This window comes from Styela clava, chromosome 15 (assembly GCF_964204865.1).
Source record: "Styela clava chromosome 15, kaStyClav1.hap1.2, whole genome shotgun sequence".
NCBI classification, from domain to species: Eukaryota; Metazoa; Chordata; class Ascidiacea; order Stolidobranchia; family Styelidae; genus Styela; species Styela clava.
In genome coordinates, this window is record NC_135264.1 from 9,480,563 (window position 1) to 9,508,437 (window position 27,875).

The window sequence follows — 27,875 nt, forward strand, 5'->3', positions numbered from 1 at the left end:
TATTTCATAGGACAGGCGTATAATATACACCTATTGTGGTAATTACTAGAAACGTAAATTACTGTATATAACTAACAGCCTTCAGTTAGACAATATGTTAAATCTGGCATGAGGAAATAGATTGATAACGGATAAGTTGAATATAAACGATGGTGGGCGGTTTGAAAATCTCATTCGTGCAGCTGTATTCAGCAATATGCAGAAAGGTAATTGCATAAATTTGAAGTCATATGTGCAATAAGGAAACAGTGTCATCAATATTGTGGCATTTAGTTATGTATGAAGCGACTATATAGACGGCGGAAAAATGGTTCTACATGAATTTTTTCTTCAAGTTTTGATATTTACAAGCATTACTTTCGCTTTAGGTAAGTTTATTTGTTTTTTAATTTCTAAAATAATACGTTTATGTTTTAATATACAGTAGAAAATATTGTTTCCATCTGTGATAAGAGTGTAGCCTATTTTGAAGCATAGTATTTAACGTCGGCTCACTTTGGACACACAGTAAATGCATTAGGAAGGTTTATTATCCAGATAGCTAGTTTATTTATGTTATATCGACATACACAGTCGCAACAGTGTAAATTAATCATTACGAAGTTTGTGAGCACTTTTATTCGCGGTGGAATGTAAACCATATTTGCAGCTGAATAATTCGTGAAGAAAAATGGTAATCTTTTTTCTGCTCGCCACAAATCTGGAACAACTGCTATAGTGCGATTAGACACAAATAACAGTCATTCCTGTATTGGTACATGTGAGTCGATGATCTAGCTTAATATTCGGAACTCCCGTAGTATGTATACCAGGCCATAATTTTATTCCGATTTTTCTTATTTTGGTTCTATTACGAGTTCGGGGACTGTCTATGTTAGCCAAGTGAATATACCCCCTGTCCATAGGCTTCCGCCCCCTTACACAACTTGATTTAAAGTAGGCGAACAAAATTAGTTACCTCCATATTGGTACACATACTTCTGGAGCGCCAAATATTCTATCAAAGGTGTTTTTTGAAAGTGCTAGCGGAAGGAACTAACACTACCTTAACAGGCCATGTGAGGCCAGATTTGCCAGAATTATGAGCCGCGATATGAAAATGTTAGGTTGGACACATCACACAACAGTATAGGCAGTTAATAACAATAGCATAAGAACGGGAGTGCCGTACGAGTTCAGGTTTTGCCGTTTAGATCATACTGACATTGTATTATGTATTTGATGCCGCTGCTGAGTATATCAAAGATACAATGCTGAGAGTGGGCGAATTCGTTCAAACTTGGGCAAAACAATATGAATATCGTAAAATGAATCAGTATACTCAGCAATATAACGGTGTGATCGGAAGTCTTTGATATGGTGATATTCTCCAGACTTGGTCCAATTCACTGCAGTTATTCATTCATATATAATATTACTGAGATAGTGTTATATTGAGCCCACATGATGTGTGTTATCCCAATATGGGCTTCACAAAACACTGGTAAAGCACAGAAAATATAACTAAGATTTTTAACACCATATATACATCTCGATATATACAAAAAAGCAGGAACTGCGCCCACGTTGTCATCACATTAGCAGATCACAAGTTGTTATTATTGTAATGTGATTCACAAAGTTGAAACGCTCATCTTTATTCGTCATCTCGAAAACTTTGTTCTATAGGCCTAATGCTTCATTAATATGTAGAGCAGAGGCTTCACAGAATTTTTTTTCTTAAAAAAATGTTCTTATGACCTGCCACGGTTTGACGATATTACCCTTCCTTATGGCGTGGTCTCGCATCCAAAACGTGTAATCTCCAGCTACAAATTCAAACATTTTTTGATTTAGTAAATTAATGTCTGTTTTTGAAATTTTTCCGGCATTATATAGTGGCGTTGATTTTTTTACAATGAAGCTTCAATTTATATATACTATAAATTCTGACCAAAATAATAACGGTAGTCATGCGGTACTTTACGGTGCATATCTTCGAACGAAAATTATAAACATCAACTTCAGAAACATTCCGATAAAGCGAATAAAAATTGATGGAGAAATTCAGAAATAAAAAGCTCTAAATTAGAATCTTTTGCGAAGATTTGATCCCAAATGACTGGCAGGCTAAATTTAATTCACGTATGCAGATGCATAGATTCTTGAATTCAAACATGAATATTCCTGAAGCATACAACATGCTTCTAAATTTTTTACGTGTATTTCGTTACTTTTTGGCATTTAACAGACCCTCCTTCTAATGTTACCGTGACATCTATAACCACCGACACCTTCCGTGTTCATTTCAACCAATCAACAACTGCGATTTCCCACGAAGTCAAAGTTCAAGCAAAGCTGTTATCGGAAGATATTCACCTTGTCAATTCATCGGATAATGCCGTTCAGGTAATCAGTCTTGGATTTCGTTCAGTAGTTACTGTGGTACAAAACTACACGAGACATAATTTAGTTTAGAGAAAACTGTAAAATATGCTACAATTTTTGAAATACTCCCATTATTCAATCCAATCCGTTAAATTCAATCAATGACTCATCACGGCATCATCCGTTCACTTTTTTTAAAGTCTAAAGCCATTTTCATATATATGATATTTGCAGAATAGATTTAGTAAATGAACTGATAAATGACTCAATCGCTGATGATATTCAACCGCTTTGGAAATATATGTAAGCTACTTCTTATGCTCAAATTTGGTATTTGATGTGATTTTTGGTGGCGCCAAATTTGGGATGTCTTATGATGAATGCAATATTATAAACTTTTTAGCAGATTGTTGGGAAGTGTTTACCTAATTAGGTCAATGAAGCCACCACACTTTAAGCAATCTGAGTTATTGGCTAGATACATATTTCCTCGTCTTTCGACATAATGATATATCGCGTCAACAATGATGACTTGTAATTAACGGAAAAATATGAAAATACTATTTAATTATTTATACGGAAATCAACTTGAATCTTTATTAACTGTTACCAATATTTGGCCCACCCGATACATCGAAAAACTCATAATTGAGCATCAAAATGAATTATAATATTTCAGTTGAATGAAATGTATCCGAATTTTTGTGTAAACGTCCGACAATGAATCTGTTCTCTGTTAGCTACATTTTCATATGCAAATAAAAAAGGCTTTAATTAACCTCATACTTTGAGTCAATGGTATCATTGAAATGAATAGGCGGAAGTAAAAAAATTTCAGGGCATTTTGGATATAACAATACAATATACTACAACACAATCTCATCAAAATATTTAAAAATCCTTATTCAGATAACTGGGCTCCAGAGCAACGTGATATATGACGTCACTGTACGTTCTCGTGACTCCGCTGGATCAGTGAGCAACTACACTGAAGCAGTTCAGGCAAGAACATGTAAGTCATGAAAACTATCGATGTAAAAATACTCATCAAACAGCCAGCTATAACTAACCTTTCCGGCGCATGAACGAAGCGAAGCGCTCACTGAAAAACACGAATCTTCTTTCATTCATTATTCTTATTTTCACAAATAAATTTGCTGTACATGTGCAAAGTGCTTGTATAATAATAAAAATGACTATTTTCTACTAGATCCGTCAGGTGTACAAGTGATTGTAAGCGAGCCTACTCAAACTGTATTTACTGCATTCTTGGAAGTTATCGCGGGAGCAAGAGAATGGAGTATTCAGCTACTCAACCAACGAACAAATGTCACACAAGCGGATTTTGTCAACACTACTTACAAAATGTATGAAACGAAAATTTTGCAGTTTTAGTCTGAAGTATTTTTATAAAAATGCTAAGCAATATCAGATCAAATTTGATGCAACACGGATAGAAATAGGGTTGAACGGAATCACAATAACTATACACGCTTATATTATACACTACAGCCTTGACTTTATTGACAGAATGGCCCAAAGTTTTCTAAATTGTATAAAAACAAATTCGATAGGCATTCTTACACCGTCGACCCAAGTAAGTTTTGGATAAATACCAGCTGACGGTGTACAAATATCCAAAGCCACCCTTTTCAGGTTGAAGCATATAATCTATTCTAACGTGACAAATTATGCTGTTGTGTAAATCTTTTTCTATTCAAGCATCGAGTGGTATAATGTATATGCATTTTTTTAGTTGAGAGACGAACCAATATGTTGAATATTCAACATAGTGTATATAAGAAACGTTTAATTTTTGAAGTTAATATTTGTTTTCTTGTAGCTACAAAGATCTAGACGCAGACACTACATATTCAATAAGAGCTCGTGTTTCAAAACTTGATTTCTCGTATTTAAGTGAGACTCAAAGCCCCTATGGTAACTGGACTACAGCAACTACAAGTAATATGTTCATTTCTGTAATATCATACAGATAATAGAATAAATATAGCCGATGTTTTTATAAATAGTAAGATTGATGTCTATAGCATCATCAAATAATCAAATCTTTGCTGTGGTTGTGCATCTTTCAAGCGAAGGGCAAGAGCAAAAATGCATCATAAATGTTTACTGATCGAGTGTTGTTCATTCCTCTTACAGAAAAACTTTCATTGTTCGGTCGTGTCGTCCTTCTTGGACAATCAATTTTAACTGTTGATCAAGCAAAGCTACAAGAATGGGAAAAAACTCTATTTGACGAATATGTTAAAATACAACCACAAGTCTTCTCTGTGAAGCAGTTAAAATACATAAAATCCACTTCAGACGTCTTATTCCATCATGAAATATTCGTGAATGGAACAGCAATTCCGGATCTCACTACGTTTCAACTGAACAATTCTGCAACGATTAAAAATTCGGTTGTGGTAACTGATGGTAAGAATCGTATGTGTCTCTGTGATAAAATCCTGTATGTGAACCGACTTACAAATCATATGCTAACCATTAGTCTAGTAGTTGCCAACCCTTTTTTAACATATCCCTCCTTTTGCCTATTTTGGAGCATTTTGTTCTTTTTCACTATGTGTGACGTTCCCGCTGTTCGTTCAATTTTAAGAAATCTATATCTAGTGATACGCGCACTCTGACTTTAACACATTTTGCACCAAATGCAATAATATTGAATAATTATTCAACATTAGTAAATTAGTAAAACTACACAAATACAGAGTAGTATTATCTCCTAAAAATTTGGCTTTGTATTTGCCCGAGTTTTTCAATATCCTTAGTTCATTTTTTATTAATATAATACTCATTTATGTACATATAATAAATTATTTGAACTGTACAAAAGCGAAAGTGCGACTTGCGCATAACACTAGCTAAAAATCCACCAATGATTAAATAAATAAAGTAGTTTTTATACATGGTGAGGTAGGAATGAGGAGTTTCCAAATACGCGAAAGAAGAAATTTAATGAAAAAGTTCCGGAACCACTGATTTACCTCATGGCATTGTATATTTAAAAAAAAAACATCAAATTTCCATTCAATTTCAGTGAATAACAACACTCAATATGGAATATATGTGGATGCCGGCGACTTGACAAAAGCATTACAACTTCATCTACACGATGATGTAGCGAAATGTGGAACAGAAAATACAAACGATTGGCGAAGTTTCACCCTGAATCGAAATGATGGGAAGTCATCATCTATCAATCTAATCACTAATTCTGCGGAGCATCGCACAGATACCAACACGATTTTCAAATTTAACGACATAAGTACGACATAAGTATTTTTGGACACGTCATTGGACATAACGATCGTTTTGCATTATTTTTGGACACCTAGTGGAAAACTCAAAAAGTCGCTTTTCTCTTTGATTACTAGACCAATTTCTTCAAAATTTTCAGTGGTTGTAGATGAATTTTTTTCTAGAAGGCTATTACTTTTATTTATTTCAAATATTCCTAATAGCACTGTGGGATTCGTTTTTGAAACGTGATGGATTTGTTTTTATTCTGGCACTCTTCTTTTTGTTCTTTTGATCACGTGCTCATCGAACGTCGGTGGTGGGTAGCGAAATTCTTGCTTTGCTTTGGCGAGCAACGCCGTAGGTACCGGTAGCGTCAAAAGTACGGACTGCCTCGCTCTGATGGACGTGTTCATATATTTGAGCATTACTCTCTTGTTTATTATCAAAATTATTTTTTATTATCAAGTGTATGGTGTTATGGCGGGCTTGTGAGCGGGAGCCGTGGCATTTTTTCGCACCCATCGTGATTTCTAACCAGTCCCGCATATGCTACATTATATTTAATAATACTTTTAAAATTCAACATAAAAAAGTAAACATCATTTGGAAGTAGATCTAGTCATCGTTTTGCTACGTTTTTTTGTTGTTGTCAACGAGACAAATATATATATATATATAATCTAGTATTTTCTCGACTGTTATATAATTGAAAACAGTTATCTTGTCGAGATCTTATTAATAGGTTTATAAATTATCAACTATTACGTTTACCTCTAGAACTCTTTGATCCTCACTCTGGAAGCATATATACCAATATGCAACCAAATAGTTTATACAGCATCGACCAACATTATCTGATAAAAATGTGTCAGTCGAGCGACAAGTCCAGTTATCTGTACTCTCGACGACATGGAGCACTTTTGGGAAACGAAGCCGCATTAGCATACAAGGATACGTTTGTACATTCTACAGGCAAGGCGAAATTTTATTGTTTTGTTATGATTTGTAGATTTAAATTGTCCATAATTTCTTTATTAAATACACACATATAAAATTACTTGGGTTCAGGCCTCTGGCGTAAGTTTTTTACCCAAGCTGTAAGCGGGTGCATTTGACACATGGAAGTTGGACAAAATTGTAATAAGTCATATCATGATGTCTGTCATTTTGAAAAATAATAGGCGTTAGCCATATTTGACGCTGTGTAGCTATCTATGATAGACATTGGCTGGTGGGAAGAATTTTTCAATTTATTATGACAATTTAGTTCCAAGCCGCTTTAACCAAAAAAGTCCAGCTCATGCACTATCCTTGGCATTGGCGATTTTTCATTTTAAAAAACATTTTTATTTACCAGGCCCGAGTCAGGTTGACGTCAGCAAAATTACGTACGATGTATCGGGAGATAAGAAATCAATAATTCTCAAAATGAGAGCAATATACAGAGCACATTCTTATAAGTTTTTGATTGACGGAGTTAGTGAGGTCAATTTAGGAAATCTGGATAGCTCAAGATATGTGGAGGTGAGATATTGATCTGAAACACATTATGAGGATATACATTTTCTAGAAGGGAAGTCAGCCGCTTCCATACAAGATACCTCTATTTGCAATTATATTGCCATTCAATATCTTAATTTTGACTCGAATATGCGATTTGCTTTGGTATAAAATAGAACACACCATGTCGGTGTTCAAGTTTTGACCAATTCAAAATAAATAAAAAGCTTTATTTTGTTATTCAGGCCACACTGGAAGGACTTTCTGCATCCAAGGAATATTGTGCTGATGTTTCTTATACAATAAACCATCCAGATTGGACCCAAGGGACAAGTTCGCCAACCTGTTATGAGTTTTATTCAGGTAAACTTCACCACAGCATGGAATTTAGTCTTGAGATATGCTTTGGTTTCGCTGCACCAAATCCCAGCAAATCATCTATATATTCAAAGTGAAAAAAAGGTTATCGACACGATGTCAACCTATGAATTGCTTCGCTAAATTGCTGATGAGGATGCTGCATTTGTGAAACATTGACTCCTACGCAACTAGTGATCGATTACTTAAAATGAAAAGAGTAGCTGGAAGGCTATATTCTGAACTACCGGTATATTCTATTCCACCCCTAAATTTTTTTTTTCAAGGGATGGAACATTGTAACATGACATCTGGTACACACCTTTATATGATACCTGGAATTTTTTGTAAAATAGCGGTAGTCATTAAACCTTCGTGTCCATATACATATAGCAATGTACTCTTGCATTATTAATGCTATTTTTAGATTTAACAGAAATATTTAATGGACGCCATTGTTTTACAGGAAGTCCCAATACTACTTCAATCCGTATTGTTGACGTTCGTTCAAACAGTTTCAAGGTGTCGTACCGATATAAAAAATATGCAACGAGTTACATAATCAAGTTAAGCAATGAAACAAAGTTGTGGAAAATCACGACAGACCAAAATTTTTTTGTTGTCAACAGTGGTATTGAAGATGGAATGACGTATAATGTCAGTGTAGCAACTCAGAACCCGTTCGGAGTTTCAGAATTCTCAAATATTAAGAGCACAAGTAAGATATTTCTGACTGAAATTCAGAATAAATGTTCTCTAACGTCTAAATAAACATCAAAATCTGTCTTTTGCGTATGTCATTAAATTTAATCATACTATAAGTCCGTGAAATAAGTAATAGTAAAATAAACATATTATATATATCTCTCGAGCAGAGTTACGTAGGGATTTGTAGAGCCTGTACTGACTGGGCATTTTCGAATACCTGATGATTTCAGAATAGGATCGGATATTATTTTGGAATCGAATTTCGAACATCTCGATGATGTCTAAATTAACACAACAACCCTATTATATGCGACTTTTTCATTGTAATGGCCAATAGGTCATCCAGACACATAAATTACTGAAAACGTATCACTCAGTCAGTTCGCTGTCACACACATTAAGAAACTTGTTTCATCAATAATTACTAGGAAGAGATGAGCCATATGTCAGAATGCATTTTACAATATATATATATGTGCAACATGGAATTCTGGCGATGTTTCGGAACTGCCTCTGAGAACTATGGCAGAATTGGAAGCAAAACATCGATTTCAACGTGCCGACGGCCCTAATAGATTTCATATTGGTCATGCAATCTAATTGAAATTGAGCTCAGGCCGTATGTGTATTTACGGCTAACTAAATAAATTATCAAATTGACTTGTTGTTAAATTTGTATTATATTGCTATGGTTCAACTATGATATAATATTTACAGAATTCTGGAGTTTCCACGACATTACAAACAATTCAATAAGGCTGAAATGGGACAACGAATCAACGGATTTCAGCTATAATATAGGAGTGTTAGAAACCGGACAAATTTATCAAAGCAACACCAATGATTTCTTGATTTCAAGTTTGGATCCTGGAAAAATTTATGCTATCAATGTAACAGCGATACAGTTAGATGAATCGTCCTTGTTGTTGTTCACAGATAGCCAGATTACTGGTAAATAAATAGTTCAACGATAAAATATATATATATAGCTTTATCGGCAACTTCATTTTTAAGTTGTTAACGTCAAGAAGTTGTTTTATATCCGGCCGAATGTTTTGATGAAAGCATGCAAGGTTGGTAATTAGCGAGCTTGCAGTAAAGTCAGAACTGGCCCCGTTGAAGACAGTCTGAAAAAAGCTAAAAACCAGCAAACACGCCAACATATATGTATATTGCTGGGAGTAAATAAAAAAGAACCGGTTATATAAACTCGGGGTGCCAGTTGGCTCGGCATTTTCACGAGCAGACCTGGGGCGTCGCTCCACTCATCGATTTCATACTAGATCAGTGATTCTCAAACTTTTTAAGCCGTGCCTTCATATTAGAATTTGTCAAGTCTCGCGCCCCACCTCAAAAATGACTAGCTAACGATAATATTAACAACAGATAGTAAGGCGAAAGTATGTTTCATTCAAAAAACACGATGAAAATACGCGGATGGAACGTAAATATCTAAAATACAGATATGCAAATATCCTCAATGAGGCGGGCAAGATCAAATCTAATAAATATTTTCATTTTCAATTAGCTTCACGTCCCCTCAAAAGATTATCTACGCGCCCCTTGTAGGGCGCGCCCCACCGTTTGAGAACCACTGTACTAGATAATATGTGCCACGTATATGCTTAGTAGTGAAGTACGAAGTCGATTCTTTCTTTACATATAATATATATTACCTGAATTGGCGGGTTCCCTTAAAGTATTGTTGTATTTATTTGAATAAAAATAGTAATCTATTGTTGCCGTTTTTAGTGCCTGCGATACCAACTTATTTGCGAATCTCATCTAAAAGCGAGTTCACAGCGATCATTGAATGGAATTCGATGGACGGGGTTGAAGAATATTTGGTAGATATCAACGGTAAGTTTTCTTTCTAGAATAATATCCGCCTATTATGATTAACTTCCTGCTACCTTTAAGTCTTGACTGCAATATTCCAGGAAGAGGAGTCATTGAGTCATTGAATACATCATTGTTGTCTGCTGACTTCACCGGCCTTCTGTCAGGTGCAAAATATACAATCGGAGTTGCGACTAGAAACGCTGCTGGAAAAAGCGATCGTGCAGTGATAGAAGTTATAACGGGTAACTAAAATGCGTTTATGGTATTTCATCGATGCAGATTAAGCACACTATCCGATACAAAAATTTCCCAGTTGGCTGCCTTCTTATTGGCTATTTATCACACACAATATTCACTATTTATAGTGTTTTTATCACAATTATTATTAATTAACTTTGAAATAAACCAATGCTTTGCATATAAGTCTGCAATTTGGATACACAATTGGCTATTAGCTGGAAATTTTAATATATTTTAAAAGGTAATTATCTAATATACATGAACATCTTACGTTCCGTATACAGATTTTGCTGTTCCCGTCAACTTATCAACGACATTGGTATCAAGCACCTCGATAGACATCAAATGGAGCGGTATAAACGGAGCCAATTCATACACGGTATATTTGCGTGTTACATTTACATTATATTTCCAACAATTTCATATCTTTTTATACATTATTACAGATTAGGGCGGTTGGAATGTCAAACGGCACTGACTTTATTAAAGACGTTAATTCGAGTACTCCATCGGTCAATATACAGAATCTTTTGCCTGGGCTGAAATATAACATTACTGTGTTTGCAAAATACGACGAAGGCGATAGCAATAACTCGGAAACTCACTATCAATTTACAGGTACATTCGTTAGTAATGCATAATTCAAAAAAAATGTCGAAAATCACCTCGCTTGGTAATTATTACGTTAACTTTCAGTTGACATAAAGTTTTCAGCAAGTCAACATGAAATAATATGCAGCTAAAATGAATAAATTTGCAGGAAATTTGCACAACGGTATTCGTAAAAAAACAATAGTTTTGAAATTGGTCTTCTATTTTCATTCATTTCGCGCATACTAGTTACTTTCGCTACAAAGTTTTACTGAATCTGACTCCATGTGTTGTTATACTTCATATTATCTCATCATTTTAGTTCCTGACAAGACCACCAATCTGGCACTAATATCCAGGGAAGAAACCTCACTCGGAGTAGCCTGGGAGTCTGTAGTTGGAGCAGATATCTACAGAACTACTATATCAGGTTACTTATTTAAAATTTCAAACATTTGAATTTATTCTCTATTAGCATTTTTATGCAAAAGAGCAAAGATTATGCTGAACACCGCGATTTACAAAAAGAATGACAGAATAGCGTGGCAAATTGCTATGTGGTGATGCAATTTAGGCAAACTTAGTCGAATTTGGGCGAATATCGGGTCAAAATGAACTTTCCCGGCAAACTTGGAAATAAGATAAATAGCTCTCGAGCAGTTTCAACCATCTTTCAAGTAATTAGGATCTCGAGTTGCAAAGAAATCGTCTTTTTCACAACAATTAAACAACAAGTTTGGTAAATGATTCGCCCAATAATCTGAAAAAATGATATTTTGCAAAGTTGAAGTTTTTATTAGTGTACCTCTCCTGATCCTTGGAGAGTACGTTCATGATATCATGAAAATTTAATAGTAAATTTTATTTAAGGTGTGATCATAAACACAACTCAGACTACAGCATTGTTTCCTAATTTGCTTCCAAACAAGGGATACGATGTAGAAATATACGCAATCAACTCCGCGGGGCAAGGATCTGGATTTAGCAGAAAATTTTTCACAGGTTGGTTCACTCTATAGCAAGTTTGTTCATTCTATTGACTGTTAGGGACTTAAGGCCGTATTTTTCTTATTTGAGCTACACACTGCTTGGAATATTTACATTTTTCAAAAAAAATCTTAGTCAAAACTATGTAACGAGAGGGTTTTGCGTCATTTTACCGGTAATACCCTTCTGCCAAAGTTAGTTAGCTCATGCAACAATATCGTAAATTCGTGACTAACGTTTGGCACTTTGACTTCTGTAACTTTCGATGATGTTATACCAAATTATCGGCAATAGTATTCTGACGTAAACGATGGGAATATAAGCTCTTTAGTGTGAAAAGAAATCACCATTTCTCGTCCATCGTAGCATTTCTACCGTGATTTCAAAATGTTTACTGACCAGTAAAACTACTGCCTTATTCGATATTTATAAATCAACTGGTATATTTCAGATCTGTATGTTGCAATTCAATTGTCAATAATGTCATTAGTTACCAATAAGTGTTAAATTTTAGCAAAGTTTGTTAATAATTTTCCAGTTTATAGTTGGAATGTTTATAAACGATATATCGCATACAATTCTTAGTCAGAAATCAACAAAAAGGCCTATTTGGCAGTATACACTATAGTTTCATTTTATATAATTCGTAATTTTTCAAATAAGGTAAACCAGGAAACTGCATATTTGATAAATCTTTCTTCTTTCATCTGAATACAATTGAGTGGGAATAGCATATTTGTTCATAAAACAGGAAATTACTCTTTCGACTGATAAATGAAACCAAACCTACGCTGTTCATAAAAACTCAACCTACTTCCGCCACAAAGGTTGTGAGTCTTTATTGGCGGAGGCTTGAATCGAAAATACAAATCAATGAAATAAAAAGCCTGGAGGTCCAAAGCAGAACCCCGAGCGCTATGCTGTACTATAAAGCCATATATACACGCAATATATTTATTTGAACAAACTTTAAAATATAACGAGAGTCAAGTGATTCATACCGACGACTTCGTCACTACTTTCTTTTATTTTGGTTTAATTTGTGTTCAGTATTCCAAAGTCCACTCAACCTAACGACGAGCAATGTAACAACCAACTCATTTTTGGTTAATTGGATTGGAAGCACAGACGCAAAAAATTTTGTGGTAAGCAGTTAAGTTGATTGCAAGGGTCGGTCGGAGTGGCAAAATATTTAAACCTGACTCCGAATCCTGAGGATTGATAAAAATTTTAGACTATAATTCCAGCTCCGAACACTGTAAACCAAATTTCTATCAAAAATATTGACTTTTGTTGTTCAGCATTGAAAGACTCAAATTCAGAGGAACTTATGTTTGACTTCGGTTCCGAGATATATATATATAATTGGCGATTCCGAAATCAATTTCTCAAACTCCGACGCCACAGCCATGGTTAATTGACAGCTGATTGAATACAGTCATCAATTTGCCTTGTCATTTCTCAGAAATTAACTTCTGTCTTTCCTATTTGAGGTCACAAGCGCATACGGAAGCTTTCTCGCCAACGCTACTTCAATTACTTCACCTGTTAATGTAACTGGACTAACGTCCGGCACTCTATACAATTTCAGCGTAGTTGCAATATATGAAGAAGGAAAAAGTGAACCTTCTGAAACAGTTCAACAAATAACAGGTATAACAGCTGTATGGTGGCCCATCGTTGTCACGTGTAAAATTTAAAAAAAAATGAAAAAATAAAATGAAAAAGCGAAAATAAAAAAATAGTTGTGAAAAAACATAAAAATAATTGAAAAAAAAAAGAAATAAAAAAAAATTTAAATTAAAAAAAAAAATTGAAAAATAAAACAAACAAAAAAATTTAAAAAAAAATTAAAATTAAAAAAAAAAAATTAAAAAAAAAAAAAAAAAGTTGAAAAAAAAATTGGATAAAAAGAAAATAAAAAGGTTGACAACGATGGTCCGCCTCGTGGCCCATCGTTGTCACGCGTTTTTATTTTTAGAAAATTTGATGCTGCTTGGGACCAACGTTGTCAGACTTAATCCTACACGCACAAATGTGTTTCCTGGGTTTCTAACTCACTACTGATTTTCATGACCAATATCCAATAAATTCAACATGAAAATGTTCTACAAATTCTCCATGCTACAAGTTCAACCACAAGCAATATATTTATAATAAGGATAAGAGAATATAGAATTGGATACGAAAATTTGTTTTTACGTGTAGAAGGTAATTTAATTGAAAAATGCTGCTTAACTGCTCAGACACTCGTGCGATGCCGGTACGGTATCGTCTGACCGTACCGGTACCCATGCAATCACTCGTGAAAGAATGGGAGATGATGAGTGATTGTATGGCTACCGGTACGGTCAGACGCAAAGCGACTATAACCGACTACCGGTATTTGGTAAGACGGTACGGTACCGGCATCGCGAGTGTCCAGACAACTGAGTAGTTAAGCAGCATTCTCCAAATTACCTTATACACGTAAAAACAAATTTTCCGAATTTTCGTATTCAATTCTATATTCTCTTATCATTATTATAAATATATTACTTCTTGTTGAACTTGTAGCATGGAGAATTTATAGAACATTTTCATATTGAATATTGCTCAAGAAAATCAGTAGTGAGTTTGAAACCCAGGGAACACATTTGTGCGCGTAGGATTATGCCTGACAACGTTGGTCCCAAGCAGAAGCAAATTTTCTAAAAATAAAAACGCGTGACAACGATGGGCCACGAGGCGGACCATCGTTGTCAACCTTTTTATTTTCTTTTTATTCAATTTTTTTTTTTTAATTTTTTTTTTTTTAATTTTTTTTTTTTTTTTTTTTTTTTCGTTTTCATTTATTTATTTTTTTTTAATTTTAATTTTTTTTTTTCATTTTTTTTCAATTATTTTTATGTTTTTTCACAAAATTTTTTTTATTATCGGTTTTTTATTTTATTTTTTATTTTTATTTTCAATTTTACGCGTGACAACGATGGGCCACCATACAGCTGACAAGCAGAAGTGTATAATTATCTATCACTAAGGCAGACTACTGGGTATCACGGCTATCACTATGCACCATTTTGTGGATTCAACGACCTAAGTTTTGAGCAAGAATTGCTATATTATTTTTGAATATAGTATATTTTCCCTATGACAGAAACATCCGTGATTTTTATGATATGCTCTGTATTACCAAGAAAGCAAAGCTCAATTATACAGACTGGAACGTCGCGTATCAGTAACGGTACAATGGCGCCTTGCAGCACCAAGATTTCTTAAAAGATCGTCAGACAAAAACGATGGAATAAAAATTGCCCTGTAGATTCAGTGTCCAAAATAATAATAGCTAAAATTTCTGATTCGGAAACCTAGATACCTGTAGTAGCAATGATAATGATTACGCTTTAATATTTAACCACAGTAATCCCATGTTAACACCTTTAATTTACAAGGAATACTCTATTTATATATTTGTAGACCAAAACTTTTAATACACAAATATTGCTTTTTCCAGTTCCTGATGCCCCCACAAACTTGCGTTTGGTAGCGAAAGAGGAAACCTCGATTACTATTGCTTGGAATTCAACTACTGGTGCAGAATTTTACAAAGTTACGCTGGAAGGTTGGCGAATTTTTTAATAAAGTTATACGTATATATATATATATATATATATATACATATCAAATTAAGATATTGAATTTGTTGTCTAATATGAAGTACAAGCCAAGTATGTTGGAATACAGAAACTACAATATTACTTTAGAATGCGCTATTATTTGATTATATCCAGTAGTGGGATTCAACCGGTTCGCACCGGTTCTATAGAACCGTCTCACGCAACTTTATGAGATCAGCGAACCGGTTGGCATTACTGAAAAAAACATGACGTTTGTAACAGAACCGGCTGAAAAATATGACATTTGTGTGATGGAACCGGCTGACAAAAAAATTCCCACCACTGATTATATCTTTTTTTTCTAATAAATAGAAATAAATTCGGCATGTGCATTTCAAACATTAGGGCGACAAGATTGGCTATACATGTGCATCACTGAAATATCTATGACCCTACGGGTAAATAATGTCCATACTTTTATTATAATATTTATCTTATCAGGTGCAGTTCAACGTTCTCAAACTACTACGAATAAATCGATGGTATTTCAAAATCTACTTCCTAATAGAGGATACACTGTCAAAGTTTTTGCAGTAAATTCAGCAGGACAAAGCATTGGTGGACAAGATAAATATAAATATTTTACGGGTAGGTTCGAATTAATTCATATATTCGGGGGTATATGTCCACTCTCTTGTCAAATTTCAAACATGACACACCGCAGAAGACCACAGTTGGTGAGGAAGACATGCACATAGGCAATGACCATTCCGCGCGAAAAAGATTACTTTTGAGTTGCACGCTTTTTTTGATCAATGATCTTTTGCAACTGCAAACAAACAATACGAAACTGTTGATTTAAAATTTGATTGTAAATGCAATATTCTTGAGGCATGTTTTGGTCTATACCAAGTTACAACTCTTATTTGCAATATATATATATATATGGCTAGATTTTTAGCATCATACGACATCATTTCGATTTCACTAGGTGGGTGGTTCCGCGTTTACGGTGGTGTCTTTCTCTAGTGATCTGAAAAGTCAAAACTCCTCATATTTTCAGTGTTCCAGACTCCCGAGAACGTTACCGTAACTTCAGTACAAAGCGAATCATTTCTCATCAGCTGGAGCGGGAGTACAGATGCGATCAAATTCATAGTAAGTACTGTTATAACGTGTCATAACTATGACACACCCCTCAACTTTAGTCTGAGGTTAGTTTACTTGCTGAAACAGATGAACCCAAAATTCACAATGTGGGATAATTTCGAAAATACAATATCAAAATTGGGCAAAACAACTGGGCCCAGACCGTTGGGTCAAATATGGAAGCTATATCCGTTTGAAATACACTTTTTTCATCTTTTAATTATTGAAAGTTTGAAAGATATCGATCTAGTAATTTCAAAATTGAACTGATTTTCTGCCCAAAAACAACGACATGAACATCAGTTTACTAAAACAGTCTATATGTCCAGTTCATGTCGGCATGAAACAACCCTTGTAAACGTTCGTTTGTCGAGCCGGAATTTGAATTAATTTTAATTTTTTTACAGTCTTTTAACTTGCTTACAATATTTTTCTCGTTTCATAATTTGCAATAATAATTAGCTACATAACATTACAGGTGACAATGACTTCAGCAAAGTTAGAAAGCAACACTACGCACTTGCTGGCTACCGGGTTAAAACCAGGATCAAATCAATCCATTATCGTCTATGCAATATATTCAGAAGGAGAAAGCGGTCCAACGAAAACAATTTACCAGCTAACTGGTAGGTATATCAGTGCTAAAATTATGCAGTATGCAAATGGCTAGATAACATTACTAGTCCCACATTTATTTAGGAAAAAATCGACAAAGCGATCCTTGGGGAAATTTGGTTCAAATAATCTTCAATACCGTGTTTTCCCGAACGTAAGACTGGGTCTTATTTCAATTTTTTTCCGAAAAATAACAATGATTCTTAGTTTCGTGGAATGGCCTCATATTTCCATTTATCAAAAACAAAATTATGAAGTAGAAAATTACGAGATTTTAAATATACAAAATAGGAAAACCGGTATCCATTTACTTAAAAAAAATAAGACGTTTTTAGTCAAAATAACTACAAAACATAGGTTATTAATCATTTAATACGTGTAGGAGAGATTTCTTGCTATATACTCGATCAAAGGTCCTATTTTATGGGGAAGGCTTATATTAAAATTATTTTCAAAATTCAGGCTAGGTCTTATCTTCAGGGTAACTACGTCCTATTTTTGGAGAAGCACGGTAGTTCATATTATTCTTTCTTAATGTGGAACAATTTGATTGACATGGATATTATAAGATAAGCTAAAGTAACATTTACGTGTTGTCTGCTCGTGTTCTTGTTCAAAGCGAACATATACCTAGACAAACTACCACAAAAAATTAAGATCACGCAGAATCGGTCTGGCAATATTCAAATGTAAAACCATCCGTTTAGGTTTAATAGTGGTAAATACAAATATGAACATTTTCAGCACCTGGTACGCCAACAAATCTGCGATATTTACATGTCGCACAAAATTCGTTAAAAATTGGCTGGAATTTGACTTTTGGAGCCGATTACTACATGGTAAATTTAGAAGGTAAGATGTTTTTTATAGGAAAATAAAAGTAGTAAAATACCTAGAATATTTCGAGTTTTGAATAAATTTTTTGCGTATTATTTTTAAAACAAAAATAAATAGTAGTTGAACTATCTCTCATATACTGTATAGTCACAATACTCACGAATGTATTTGATCCTTACGTACGAGTGTATGTTTGTAAAGAGCCGTGTTGCAGAAGACTACATATTCATGATATATTTTTATGATACATGCATAAACATGTAATTCATAGATAGTATACATGTTTAGGACACAACACAACAGTTATGAAAACCGGAACCGACACTACTTTTTTCAATCTAACGGCCGGAACAAAATACAATGTGTCAGTAAGAGCTCACAATCAAGCTGGTTTCAGTGGAATCGCCAAGACTACATTCGAAACAAGTATAGTATAGTCTGCTCTTCTCACATGAAGCCATTGGTTTGGATTAGAATGTTCACGTTTTTTTTTGTTTTTTTTTTGTAAACACACCTACTGCTGGAATATAACATTCTTTAACATTGTTTGCAATCCTCAGAATGGAAATTTCACTTCATCTTTTGAGATTTAAAAATCATTTGCTCGCTTCGTTGTTAGGATTTTGTATTATTGCGTGTCCATTGTTTCAGAATATAGCCTGTTATCAAAGTCTGGTTAAGTATATATATATCAATAACTAACGATACATGAGTGCGATTGAAAAGAAATTAAATAAAATTTCCTCGCCTATATTACTTTTTTTGTGCCCTTCGACTTAGTACTCAATTACATACCATGAATGGGAGTTGAACTAAAAAAAAATCTCAAAAATTATTAAGTATAAATGTCATTACATATATATAATATAAATACAATTATCCTTCTTTCATTTGCAGTTCCGAGCAATCCTATTATTGAAACTAGTTCCGCTAATAACACACATTTATATATCTCGTGGAGCGCACCAAAAGGTGCTACGCAATACAGGGTGGAGGTAACTTTGACTGGTGGTAGTCCCGTAACTGGTAAGTCAGAAAACAAATGTTAAAATAGGAATAAATAACTCAATATTATATACTGATGTATGCTTTAATCATAATGTTTAAGTTGTAAAGCGCAAATGCAAAAAATATAAGCAAAAGAATATTATGCAAATATTATACTCATAGCATAAGCATCGACTATAATTACAACGCGTTCCAATATAAAATTTGGATTCTCTTTCATTTCTTAAGTTTAATTCAATAAGAACCGAGTTCGCTATTTCTAAATCCGTAATTATGTCACCGCGCACATTAAACTAACTATTGTATTACTATGAAGGAATCACCGGTGCCGGGATTGTCTCCAATATCTATGCCGTAATAGGAGGTTTGAATCCGAACCTAAAATATGTCGTCCGAGTGTCTGCAATATCTAGCGCCGGAGAAAGTCCCACCAGTCAACCACTTACTGTAGATCCAGGTATGTTGCCCATGTCCATGTTGTTTATACTTGTAATACAAATCTCCACTTCCATCAATTGAAATTTTCAGATTGCTCTAATACTGGTACACAAAATCGGTTACACGTACCAAATAACATGTTATATGCACACATTCTTTAGTGTGTAGTGTATTCCAAACACCCTGCGGATTTGGTTCTTTCCTATGGTAGGTGGTTAAATTGCTAATCCGAACAACTCAGGAAAAGACTAAATTTGTCCAAAATCTCGCCTGTTCATACGCAAACTTCCAACATACAGCAATGTCTTTTAAACATTTTCAAATTCATGGACTGGAAATAACTAATATCAAACAAATAATAACTATTTTATATAATAATAAATTACATTTCAGCACCACCGCCACCCAGTAACGTTATCCTACTTGGAAGAACCTCTACATCCCTTAAAATGATGTGGGATATTGATGCAAAGGCAACTAGATGTGAAATCACAATGAACGGTAATAATCTGCACTTTATTTCTATAAATTAAGCATACGTATTTTGATAAACGAAACAAGAATCATACAATTTGCTATACAACAACATCATAAACACATACTAAAAAGGCCATATAGACTTTCTGTGTTCTTATTTTTTGAAGTAAAGTAAAACGACGGAAAACAGTTGCAGCGCATTGAACAACTAAAGCGCTCTCTTAAAAATGTTATTTCTGTTCAGGCCAAGTAAAGGTCTTTACAACAAACACGGGAAACTTCAATGATTTAGTGCCAGGAACGAAATATTTAATTGTACTGATAGCCATGGGCTCTGGTGGTCGAAGAAGCAACTCCACCGTTGTGGAATTTCAAACACGTGATTATTGTTTTTATTTTATTTTTACGAGGAAAATTAGGAATTCATCATTTCTTTCTGAGGGATGTAGTCTGATTTCTATTTTAAAATTTCTCAGAGTTGTAGTAAAAAAGTTGAATTCCTACTAGTGGGGAGTAAGAATTTTCCGATTCCAAACGAAAGTCACAAATAAAATTTTGGTTGTCAAAATTTCGTTATTCTAGATTCCGAATCCGGAGTCATTGTTAATACACCAGATTCGGTGTACCCAGAAAATCGGTGTCAAGGTTTTATTAAATACTTTAGACTCTGCAGCCTTGAGGTTTAGAAACCCTTTCATAAAGCCTTACTTTTGTTTCATCCCTATTTCTTTTACTTTCATACTGTTATAGTTCCCTCGTCCCCAACACCAGAAACAGGCGCAGTTACGACAACTTCAATAAGAGTATCTTGGAAATCGATGAAGGGCGCGGAAATGTACAAGATAAAAGTTACTTCTCCCGGGAAAATTCAACCAGGTTTGTCTAATGATACGCATCGATACAATACTTGAAACCTACCTACTGTAGGTGTTAATTGTAGATAACGGTTATAATTCAGAAAATATTTACGACTAATACTGACATTTCGTGTAGTAAAGGTTTTAATTAGTTTATCATTTTGTCAGTAAAAAAAATATTAAACCTCTTTAATTATGGGACATTAAATCCATACTAAACAATATCTTTAGGATTTAGTGTTAGGCGTCCTAGTATGAAACATCTCCCTTGAATGCGATCTTTCAAAACATTTAGAAATTAAAATATTTTTCGTCATAAATTACATTAGGTGACGTCAGCAATGTGCAATTCATCAATATGTGTACTCAACTTTAAATTTATCTTTGTTTTTCTGATATTGTGCCATAAGAGCGGCACACTCTTTCTGTACACCTCAGTCCCGAAGCTCATAGCTAATACGTAATATTTTCAACGAATTGGAAATAACGCTTGTTAATGGTTGCTTATATACAGACCTGATAACCAACGAAACAGCGCTTCAGATAGGAAACTTGATGCCCGGTACACAATATACCATCAACTGCACTTCTGTATTGGGAACTGAGACCAGTAGTCCATGGAAATCCATTCAAGCAGCAACACGTAAGCATCTGTTATTCAGATGTTTCATTTTTTTGAATTTGAACAAAGCTAAATTGACATTGTCGATGTCCGATCCCGTTTTCAATATACTAGTCAACATGCTATCTGTTATATTTTTAACACTAAAATGATGCAATGCTTGTCGGTACCTTTTGAAAGCATTTTAATTTAGATTATAGGTAAAAAACTTTCAGATTTTTTGAGTTCCGGACATCCGATTATCTATTTATGCATTTGGTGGATAGATATGGCGAACCTCTGCAACGGAATTAACTTTCCCAGCCAGGCATTGTCAACCAAATACTGGATATGCTACTGGCGTCGTCATAAATAGTTTGCAAAGTACAGAAACAACGTATATGTATAATTCTTAACCTTCATTTTTGTATATCTTTCTATTAGTATGCTTGCCTCCAAGTGGAGTAAATGTTACTTCAGTAACCCACAATTCCCTCTCAATTGAGTGGAACCCATCACAAGGTGCATCAGAGTACAATATTATTGTGGTGAAATTAGAAGTTTCAAAGCAAAGACGTCGTCGCTCAACATCTGGTGGTCCAAAGGTAACGAATACACAAAACAAACCCATTCATCTAATAGGTAGCCTACTAAATACAGATATATATCTTCCGCATTTTTTTGGTAAAGGAATAGGTATTATTCATTTGCTTTTATGGAAGGCCGGCTAGACGCCTTTGGGATAGGGTCGCAGCATGTCCCAATTATTCGGCATTCTAAAGTTTATCGGAAAATACTATAGGTTTAGAAAATTATTAATTGGCATATATATATTATGAAGTAAAATTTTTCAAAAAATGTGATGTTATTATTCAGAGATGCTAACCGGTAATTACCATTGAAAAAAAATTCGAGTATGCTAAATTTTTAACTTGGTCTTAACCAAATCCTATATCTCAGTCTAGCAATTAGCACAACTTATATCGCCAAATCGAAATACGTATCTTTCATGGAAAATGGATATGATCATAAAATTTACTACACAGATCGAGATTGGGTCAACATCAGCCAAAGTATCAAATCTTTATCCGGGATCTGATTATAGTATTTCAGTGGTAGCTGTTAATTCAGCAGGTCGGAGTGTCAGTCCGGGAATATCGATAAAAACAGGTAACTAATAAGTATACCAACCAAGACAGATTGCGCATTTTGTAAATTGCTTCACTCCAACTAATCAATTAAATGAAACTAATTACTTTACTAACTTTGGTATGATCCAATTTATTATGCACAGTTGTTATGATTTCCTTTCTGACACATTTATTAATTCTTTCTTTGTCCTGTAATGTAACCCACCCTAATAGTAAGGTACCGTACCGGTAGTCTCAATGGGTTGGATTTTTATCGAGACCGACAAACTGACGGAGTGTCGAGACGCTGTATTTGCTACGGCATTCACATTATTGGTAATATGATATAATATAAAGGATCAGCTTACCTGCATATTTTGGTTATTTTGGCCCATATCTCATGAAAAAAAGACTTTGAATCTTTCAATCATGAACACATTATTACTTTCATCCGAAATACCGACACAACCAAGCGTTTTCGTTGCAGGTGCAGGCAATCCCGCCAAATTGTTATCCAATGACGTCACTACCTCATCCGTTATGCTTGAATGGGCTGCACAACATGGAGCAACCAGATACATGTACGTTCTGAAATAGTATCCACATTATTAAATGTTGCTAATAAATGTTTAATGTGTCATAAGTAGCCTACATGGAAGGAATATGCTACTGGAACCGTTAACCTCGACAATAATAATTTGACAGCGTCCACGATTAACGAATTGGATATTCTTATTCAAGAATTCCCGATAAAGAACGGGTTCAAACAATTCTGAACCCATAAATTTCTCAATTTATTATACGTAAATGAAAAAAAAAATTTAATACTTGAACTTGTTTTTGTGTATATATGATTGCACCTGACAGTCTACGGCACTATGCGCAAAAGTTATTTTTTTTCTCTGTCTAGGATATGTTCTAAATTCTGTTTATTGAGGTCACCTGAACATAAAACCGCCTAATCTTTCATATATCAGGGTTTATTATCGAGAAAGCGGATTTGGAAACACAACTGCGATATCAGCCGGTACAGTAGTTAGCCGCAAAATAGAGTCACTCAAATCTGGAATATCATACGAATTTTCTCTCGCCACCGTATCCGTTATTCAACCAGGAGCAAAAATTTTTTTGAACACCGCTGATACTCCTAACGTTACAGTTATCACAGGTAACCAATTAAAACAGAGATCACCAACCCGTTGCTCGCAGGTCTGTTCCAAAATAAGCTTAATAACGGCGCTTATAAGCAAGCTACATCAATTAATTTTTGCCATGTTATTCTTGTATAAATCACACTCACGTCTTATTTGGGAAGAACACAGTTTATATTTCAATGCAATAAATGTCGTAATGCTCTATTAAATCTATGGAATGTGTTTGGTTAAACACTTTTTGTTTATTTCATTTACCCATTTATAAAATCCGAGTAGTACATCCACAAACGAGCTATAAAACTTTTTTTTTTAATTTCAAGTTCCTCAACCCCCGATTGGGCTGGCTGTCTCCAAATCAATAAAAGCAGTAAAAGTTATATGGGAAAAATCTGTCGGGGGAGTTTTATATTTTGTTCATGTAAAATGGAGTCTTTCAAACTCTACGTATAATACAACAGGTATGTATAATTCTTTAATATTATTGAATTCATCGATATGATACACGCTAAAATACTACAATTGATGATAGTTGACTATTCTCGAATGTTGATTATCTCTAATTCCTAATCTCTATTGCCTGTATACCATATAATTTACTTCTATACTAGACATTTATCAAATATGAATATATAATGTATTTTTACAGGCAACTCATTGAATATAACAATGGAAATAGAGAAAAACGTTCAATACTTATTTACAGTCAGCGCTGTAAACAGTCAAGGAAGATTCAGCTCGACGTCAGAACCTGTTATTTACAAAGGTTTGTATGAAAGTTGTTCAGACAAAATATTTGCAAATATAAAAATTTATAAGTCATTAAATTATATGGACATACAGTCAATTCATTTTGTAACCGCCCATTAATAATTAGTCGACTATGCCTATATAGCCAATAAAATCATTTACATATACAAAGGCGTTTAAACAAAGAAAAATAGGAATATTACCAACAAATACATGATGTTGAAATGAAGTAGTTTTTGGTTGTATATGCTTATAAAGTCACCTGCCACAACGTTACTGACAAACTGTTAGATCACACGAAAATCCTCGCTGTATGATCGTTACCGTGGTTACCTCGCCAGGCGTGCGAGGAGTCATTCTCTTCCATCACCACGAGTGATATATAATAAAAACACCAGGTCGCTAAAACGTACCTAAAAAGCTGATTTCTGTTAGTAATTTTATTCAGCTTTCTTTTTTTTTTGTATGATTTAATGTTACATTATTTTTATTTTACCTCACTGTTTGTATACTTTCGTATTTTCGGTATGTGAAAAAATAAATTACTGACTGACTGACTGTTACAATGTTATCATGTTTTATTCAGTTGACGAAGAATCACCCGATTCGCAATCTCAGATACCATGGTGGGTGTGGTTGATTGTCTGTGTCGGATTTCTCATAATAATAATTCCACTTTTAATTTTTATGATTGCTAGAAAAAGACAGAAATCTAGTGAACATACTGGGTGAGCCATTTTCAATATTTTAACATGCCTCTATTTGAAGAATATCAAATATAGCGACAACCAAGAACAATATTCATTTTGTTTATAGAATGCTGATTTCCGTATACACATATCCGTAATTATTTCTGAGAAAAAATGCATCAAAAATTCCCTTCGAGCACACAATATATAGTATATAGATTGTATTTTAATTTTCGTTTCAAATATATATATATTACTATTTTACCATTTAAATTCAGTTAATGTAAGACAGCTATATTGGTATTTAGTTATAATTAGTACATTTACCATATTGATATATAAACAAAGTAATATATTCTCTAGATTCTACGATGTTCAAAATGGTAATGGCGGAAATGTTAATTACGAGATACCAATTGTAAGACTCGACATGAACAAATCGGAAAGCGATGACGTAAGTCGATTTTTGTTCGATTTGTGGATTGAAGTAAAACAGGTGAATTTTGTGCTAAATAACGTGTATTTCCTGTTTTTTCAATGCCAATACAAATAGATTTTTTTAATATTTTATATAATTTTCGTTACTTGTGAAACCTGGGCCATGATTATGAATAATCTTAATCTAACTATGCCAGCTATAATTTTTGTAATTTTTTAGTTAAATATTCGAATTATAATAAAATATTTTGTATTCCCAATTCACAGGAAGAAAGAGATGAGCCTCAAACTTCAAATTTTGACCACATGCCCATTGTGACCAGTTCAGACAATGCTCCAATTTTAAGTACGTTTTCTGACGGATCAGCCCAAGGTAAATATTATCATCGTCTGCTGAAGATTTAACGAGGAAAATTTTTTTTTTAGAATTTTATCTTTTACAAAACTTATTTTTCATCAAGTGAACCGATTGACTTAAAAAATATTTCTGACCCACAAGTCAAACACGAGATGGATACTCGTGTGTGGTATTTAAGCGTGCGTCACTAGATTTAGCTATGGTCACTTCAAGATACACTCACCTATGATAGGAAATTTACCAATGAAAACATTTTATTACGATTTGTTAAGAGGTTTAAATTTGTTGTGTTTTTTGATAAAACGGTTTTGCATTAACAATCACACTGAAAAGACATGCGCTCTGCAACAAATATTTGCAGCAACTATTTAATTATATGAATTTTAAATATGAATCTGAAAATTAATATTAAATACCAAAGAAAGAAATTAATTTTTTTCAAGATGCCCCTACGTCCCCGCCTCCCGAATCCAATACTGACGAGACTTGCAACGTTTATGCTAACGTGGATGACACATCCGAAGCCGTAACCAAAGAGTCTGATGCCGAGCATGTTTATGCCGAAGCTATGAACAAAGAAATAGCAAAACAAGAACGACAAGATGTGGTTGAACATGCTAACAATTCGACTGAAAACCAGGATGAACCGGCGTATGCCAGTGTAAATAAAAATTCTTCAAAATTCAAAAGAAAAAACAAAACGTCAACATTTAGAAGTCCTGAAAATAATGCAGACGGCAAACAAGGCAGAGAAAATCCTGTCTTTGTCAGTGGTGGGGAGGATGAAAAAGATGGCACCGCAAATAGAGATAATGCACAAGGTGCCACAGAGGATGATGCCACAGTTGCATATGCCACAGTGAATAAGCCTTCAACTAGAACATTTAAAGACACTGTCGTTAGCGATGATAAGTCAAAAGATTACAATGATGATTAAATTATAGGCGATTACGCTACAGTAAATGAGCCTTCTGTCGAAAAACAGAAATCCTAATACAGTATATAAGAAAAATTGGTTTTTGATTTTGTATTCGATTGGCAAAGAGTCATATTTATGCATGTATTTGTTAATATCTCAATTTCAAGAACAAACTAACTAAACGTCATCTTGGTAAGATAGCTGGCCATGATATATATGTTCAGTATCTACTATCTACGGGTATTTTGTTTTTACATTCTTCCACAAGACTGATTTTTATCCCCTTGTGCATGAATTATCAGTCTATGTTGCGCTTTTTATCCTACAACAATAATCGAGGCAATTGTGTGCCAGTCAGCTTCTACTTTATATTTGATTTCAGAAAACAGTAAGTATGTTATCATCGTATATTATCAATATTTTTTTTTTAAAAGTTGATGACGAGAGTCAGTTGCCGGACTCGAAATTACAGTATATGCTTCTTAGATCTAATACGTTTTTAAACGTGTGTGTGTGCGTGTATTTATTCATTAAACATTTTTCCTTCTTGTGTGGTATGCGTTTAAAACAATTATAAATTAAAACAATATTTATAGAGTTCGCCTTGTTGTGGAAATCCCCCTCACGACAAGAAGAGGAAATAAAAAATGAGTATGTGAAAATCCAAGCACTTATTGTTTTAAAAATTGTATTTTTTGAAGATGATGAATTATAAAACTTTCTATCATTGAGACTCCATGGGCTATCTATGTTTGTATTTATATGGAATACCCATAGATTTGATACAGTTAGTTTTAAAACCGTCCGGGAAACCTTACAAGAACAGAATGGTGAAATTGATGAAGAGTAGAAAAAATAAGCAATGTTTCAAGGGATCATAATAGTATTTCCTTTAAAAGCAAGCTGAGTAAAATATATGATTACAGCGTTATACTTCTAGTTGGTGAAATTTAGGATATATGCATTTGGGACAAGTGCTGGTCAGTCTAAGACAGAAAAGCTAACTTTC

General features: G+C 34.0%; 1 protein-coding gene across 2 annotated transcripts; it reads left to right on the forward strand.

Moving 5' to 3' along the window:
- Positions 1-27,599, forward strand: LOC120334360 (fibronectin-like). Of its 2 annotated transcripts, none has more exons than XM_039401861.2 (42): positions 1-368; positions 2,231-2,388; positions 3,277-3,379; positions 3,578-3,734; positions 4,211-4,329; positions 4,528-4,803; positions 5,426-5,653; positions 6,406-6,600; positions 6,986-7,152; positions 7,374-7,491; positions 7,952-8,203; positions 8,911-9,144; positions 9,946-10,053; positions 10,134-10,277; positions 10,560-10,654; positions 10,722-10,893; positions 11,189-11,296; positions 11,737-11,868; positions 12,904-12,998; positions 13,347-13,506; positions 15,347-15,454; positions 15,951-16,097; positions 16,513-16,607; positions 17,077-17,224; positions 17,958-18,065; positions 18,339-18,476; positions 18,948-19,076; positions 19,375-19,515; positions 19,890-19,997; positions 20,218-20,352; positions 20,724-20,849; positions 21,345-21,473; positions 21,876-22,036; positions 22,478-22,601; positions 23,049-23,142; positions 23,539-23,729; positions 24,036-24,173; positions 24,362-24,478; positions 25,049-25,190; positions 25,515-25,647; positions 25,857-25,962; positions 26,391-27,599. In XM_039401861.2, the coding sequence occupies exons 1-42, from the start codon at positions 308-310 to the stop codon at positions 26,882-26,884; spliced, it is 6,294 nt and encodes a 2,097-aa protein (XP_039257795.2). In that variant the 5' UTR covers positions 1-307; the 3' UTR covers positions 26,885-27,599. The 2 variants fall into 2 exon arrangements, with proteins under 2 accessions (XP_039257795.2, XP_077976645.1); XM_078120519.1 differs by having other exon boundaries at positions 3-368; positions 25,515-25,605.
- The last annotated feature ends 276 nt before the right edge of the window (positions 27,600-27,875 follow it).